This window comes from Rhincodon typus, unplaced genomic scaffold, assembly GCF_021869965.1.
Source record: "Rhincodon typus isolate 14 unplaced genomic scaffold, sRhiTyp1.1 hic_rhity00005703, whole genome shotgun sequence".
In the NCBI taxonomy this organism is placed as follows: domain Eukaryota; kingdom Metazoa; phylum Chordata; class Chondrichthyes; order Orectolobiformes; family Rhincodontidae; genus Rhincodon; species Rhincodon typus.
Genome location: NW_025971341.1, coordinates 1 through 4,844, shown reverse-complemented (window position 1 = coordinate 4,844; position 4,844 = coordinate 1). Strand labels below are relative to the sequence as shown.

Below are 4,844 nucleotides of genomic sequence, written 5' to 3'. Positions count from 1 at the left end.
GGGCAGAGGGAGGGGGAGGAGAAAGGAGGTGAAGAGGAGAGGGAGAGAGAAAGAGAGGCCAAATGGAGTGGGGGCGGTGGGGGGGGTTCGGTGTTGTAGTGGTGTCAGAGGCAGGGACAGAATGGAAAATGTTGAAACAGAGAGACTGTATTGCAGAGAGAGAGCGCACAGGGACAAAATACACAGACACACACACAGAGACAGACACAGAGTATTGGACAGGATGGAGCAGTATGGACTGAGCTCACATCCCCGGGCTCAGCAGTTGTAGCACTGCGTGCGCATGGTTCCTGTCTTCACACTACAGGCAGGATGTGATCGCACTGGAGAAAGAGAGGGGGTGCAGAGGAGATTCACCAGGGTGTCGCCCTGGGAAGGAGCGATTCAGAGAGAGGAGAGAGGCTGGGGTTATTCTCCTTACTCTAAAGAAATACTGACAGGTTTTTGATTCGATTTTGTATAGTCATATACCCAAGTACAGTGAAAAGTTCTGTTTTGCTAGCAGTACAGGCAGATCATAGCAAACAATGACACACATACTACAGGATGATAGAACAGAGCGAGGAATACAAAGTTACACTGCACAGAAGGTGCACAAAACAAGGTCGACGTTAGACTTGAAATATGAGGGCTCCATTCAGCAATCTAATAACAGTGGGGAAGAAGCTGTTCTTGAACCTGTTGGTGCGTGTGTCTGTGATTCTGTATCTCCTGCCTGACAGAAGAGATTGGAAGAGACTTTAACCTTCGGGAGCGGGGGAGGGGGTTCTTTGATGATGTTGGCTGCCTTTCTGAGGCAGCGAGAAGTGTAGATGGTAGTCTGTGGATGGGAGGTCGGTTTCCGTGATGGTCTGGGCTGTGTACACACCGCCTTCTGTAGTTTCTTACGGTCCTGGGCAGAGCCGTTTCCGTACCAGGCCGTTATGCACCAGGACAGTGACGCTTTCAATGGTGCATCTGCAGAAGTTGGGGAGGGACCTTATGGACATGCCAAATTTCCTGAGCCGCCAGAGGAAGGAGAGGCATTCTCGTGACTTCTTGACTGCCACATCTCCGTGGGAAGTCCAGGACAGGTGGTCAGTTATCATCACTCCGAGGAACATGACACTTTCCACCCCTCTCAGCTTCAGCCCTGTTGACGTAGATGGGGGTGTGTCCTCCTCCCACCTTCCCGAAGTCACTGACCAGCACATTAGTTAGACTTCTGAACAGTTCCCTCAAATTTCAAATCGAATGCTGAGCTTGTTATTTTTTTTGTGCACCCTTTGCCTTTGCAGCCGTGACTTTGTACTCCTCGCTCTGTTCTGTCACCCTGTGATCTGCCTGTACTGCGCGCAAAACAAAACTTTTCACCGTGCCTAGGTACATGTGACTGCAATAAATCAAATCAAGGAAGCCGGGGGTGAGGGCGGGGTGCAGGGTCTGATTGACACAGACACCGTTCTGACAGGGAGCAGGGAGCAGGCAAGGAGACACAATTACGGCTTGGGAAAGGGTCCGAAAGTCGGGGAGAGGCGAAGGAGCAGGAGTTTTAGAGGTTAGAAGGAGGGATCTTTTCACGCAGAGGATGTAACCCACTGCCTGAAAGGCTAGGAAAGGACTGGAGACATTGAAGAAGTATTTAGATAAATAGGCAGTTGTAAGACACAAGGTTGCGAGGCGAGTGCTGGGAAATGAGGGTCAGAAATGTTTTGATGACCAGACAGACGATCCTGCCCCGGACAGATGCCTCCAAGTGAGGAAGGGTCACGGTGGTTAAAGCGGGCCTCTCACCTTGCTCTGAGTCTCTGCCTCTTCGGTTGTGGTCTTGTGCTTAGCAATTTCGTTCAGCTTAGCCAGGACGCTCTGTCGGGGACAGTAACACAGCGGTGAGCACGCAGACCGGCACGACAGGACAGGGCCAAGGGGGCCAAGCTCTCTCTCAGACCCGTGTGATCTCGTGGGCCATTCAGCCCCCTCCTCAAGCCTGTCACGCGGGAACAGGAGGAGGCCATTCAGCCCCCTCAAGCCAGTCACACGAGAATAGGAGGCGGCCATCGGGCAGGCTCTCTGTAGAGTCAGTTCCCTCCACGCCCCACGGAGACCCCCGTGCGGTCAAATCTCTCACATCAATGCCTCCCTACCTCCACCCTCCGGGCAATGGTCTGGTTATCTTTGGGGACCACCCCTTCCTCCTCACCGCCACCGCTACCACCAGCACCCCCCACCCCCCCACTTCCAAACACCCCCATGGAGCCCAGGGGCCGGGACCCCCACTCTCTCTCTCTCTCTAACAGAGATCTGCCCTCAAGGCTTATTGGCAGAGAGAGAGAGGGTCCTGGGGTAGCGTCCACCAAACTGAACGGGGCTGTGCTGACCCACGTGCAGGCCTTACTCCCCACCCCCACTTGCGTCACCCCCACCCCAGACCCCTGGCGATTTACCTGCAGTCGGGCCTCCACCTGGTCCAGCGTCGCTGGGTCTAAGGTGCTCACTTTGCTCTGCAGAACCTCCAGGGTGGCCTGGTGGTCAGCGGGTGAGGTTCCCCAGGGGGTGGGGGAGAGGTGAGGGGAGGGGTGGGGGCAGGAAGAAAACAGATGTTAACCTCTGTACGTGGAGCGTCACGGGTTGGGGGGGTGCGGTTTACTGGAGACGGATGTCGGAATGAGACATCGGACTGAACCCAACCCCCCCGACCCATTTCCCCTTTTGTAGGGGGCAGGGAGAATGTTTTGGAGCATCCCCGACACCGCCATCCAACCACCACCCCCCTACCCCAACTCACAGACAGGCCTGGCCTCTCTCAGGTTAGGGTTCTATCCCTATGCACACCACCACCCCACCACAAGCGCCTCTTCTCAGAGGGGAAAAGCTATAGGGAGAGGTGATGGCCTCGTGATATTGTCACTGGGCCCTTATCTGGAAAGCCAGGTAGCATTCCGCGGACACGTGTTCGAATCCCGCTCACAGCAGATGGTGGAATCTGAACTAGAGTCATAGAGCCGTACAGCACAGAAATGGACCCTTCGACCCAACCAGTTCATGCCATCCAGATATCCCCCAATCTGACTCAGTCCCCATTTGCCAGCGTTTGGCCCCCTATCCCTCTAACCCCTTCCTATCCATGTCCCCATCCAGATGCCTTTTAAATGTTGAGACTGTACCAGCCTCCACCCACTTCCTCTGGCAGCTCGTTCCACACACGCACCACCCTCTGTGAAAATGTTACCCTTCAGGTCCCTTTTAAATCTTTCCCCTCTCGCCTTAAACCTCTAGTTTTAAAAGGCATCTGGATGGGGACATGAATAGGAAGGGTTTAAGAGGGATATAGGCCAAATGCTGGCAAATGGGGCTGGGTCACATTGGGGGATGTCTGGTCGGCATGGACTGGTTGGACCGAAGGGTCTGCTTCCATGCCGTTTGATTCACTACTGTCCCTTAGGGAAGGAAATCCGCAATTTTTACCCCATCTGGATCACACGTGACTCCAGACCCCACAGTTAACAATTCCGGATGGGTAACGAATGATGGAACGAGCCAGTGCTGTCATGGAGTAAGAGGCCATTCTGTCCATCAATTCTGGCCAGACCTATCTGCGCCTGTCCCCACTTGAATATCACAACGCTTCAAGCTAAGTAACTTTCTCGTGTCTACCCATCTCGACCATTTTCTTGGGACAGCGACCTTCCTAGTTTCCCACTGCCCTCTGGGTGAGGGATTTCTGTCCTCACCTCCTTCCTACCCTCTTTAAAATGATGCTTTCCCCCAACCCTAACCCTCTCACCTCATTTGTGACCCTTAGGACCAGGGCAAAGGCTGGTTTTGTACCCTTCTTGTCATCTTGGAGTCATACAGCACAGAAACAGACCCTTTGATCCAACCAGCCCATGACAACCAATTCTCCGCGCCCCTCCCCACCCACTTTATAATCTTTCGTGCCTCTAATCGGGTCCCAACGCCCCCCACAATACCACCCCCACCCCCAACAAAACCCACAGCCTTCTCCGCTCCAAAGAAAAAGTGAGCCGAGCTCATCCAGCCTCTGCAACCTTCAAATGTCACCTCCACCCGATCAGATGACACTCCCACTCCCTCGATCCCCACTCCACTTCACTCCACTCCCCTCCCCTGCCGTCCCGTCTGTAGGAGTCCCGAAAGGAGGAGGTAAACACTACGTGCTCACCATAAGGCATGAGCCCTGCAGTCCCACCGTAAGAGGGTTCTGTGACAAACGAGAGAGAGAACAAAGAGGTTTGTGCTTTTTTTAAAAAAAAAGAAAGCCGGGGCTGAGAAAGCCCGCCCGACGACCCCGCCACAAGCTTTCGGGAAGCTTCAGCGTCCACAATCCCCTTCCTTGGCACACCCCCAACACCCCACAACCCCCGACTCCCGCCCCGAAATACGATCCAATTACAGAAAGACCCCGCACCTGTCTCTCGGGGTCCGTGCCCACGGCCGTCTCGAGATCAGCTAAGCGTTTTTCCAGCTCTGCGACCTGACAGTGTTGGACGGTGGGGGGGGAAAAGAGAGAGACAGATAGACACAGAGAGAGTGAGAGAACGTTAGACATTGGGGCCCCTTCATGGAAATAACAAATCTTCTTTTCCCTCATTTTCACTTCGTGGCGCACGGGGTTTAATTTCACAGTTATTGTTTCCCAAGATGGTGCTTAGCACTGCCAAGGACCCGGGTTCAATCCCACCCTCTGGCGACTGTTTGTCTGTCCGTATGGAGTTTGCACATTCTCCCTCTGTCTGCGTGGGTTTCCCCCGGGTGCTCAGGTTTCCTCCCGCAGTCCAAAGGTGTGCAGGTTAGGATTGGCCATGGGAAATTGTCCCATAGTGCCCAGGGATGTGCAGGTTAGG

The 4,844-nt window shown here is 54.2% G+C and overlaps 1 protein-coding gene across 1 annotated transcript in view; it reads right to left on the bottom strand.

Annotated features, from left to right (window-relative positions):
* The window catches only part of LOC125482087 (dynactin subunit 2-like), a 6,776-nt gene extending 2,256 nt beyond the window's left edge, over nucleotides 1-4,520 (bottom strand). Inside the window, exons 1-4 of the mRNA XM_048594070.1 lie at nucleotides 4,409-4,520; nucleotides 4,163-4,201; nucleotides 2,424-2,501; nucleotides 1,774-1,845 (exon numbers count right to left, since the gene is read on the bottom strand). Of these exons, the coding sequence (XP_048450027.1) occupies nucleotides 1,774-1,845; nucleotides 2,424-2,501; nucleotides 4,163-4,165 (153 nt within the window). The 5' untranslated portion in view covers nucleotides 4,166-4,201; nucleotides 4,409-4,520. The remainder of the gene's footprint in view (nucleotides 1-1,773; nucleotides 1,846-2,423; nucleotides 2,502-4,162; nucleotides 4,202-4,408) is intronic.
* Between the last annotated feature and the right edge of the window lie 324 nt (nucleotides 4,521-4,844).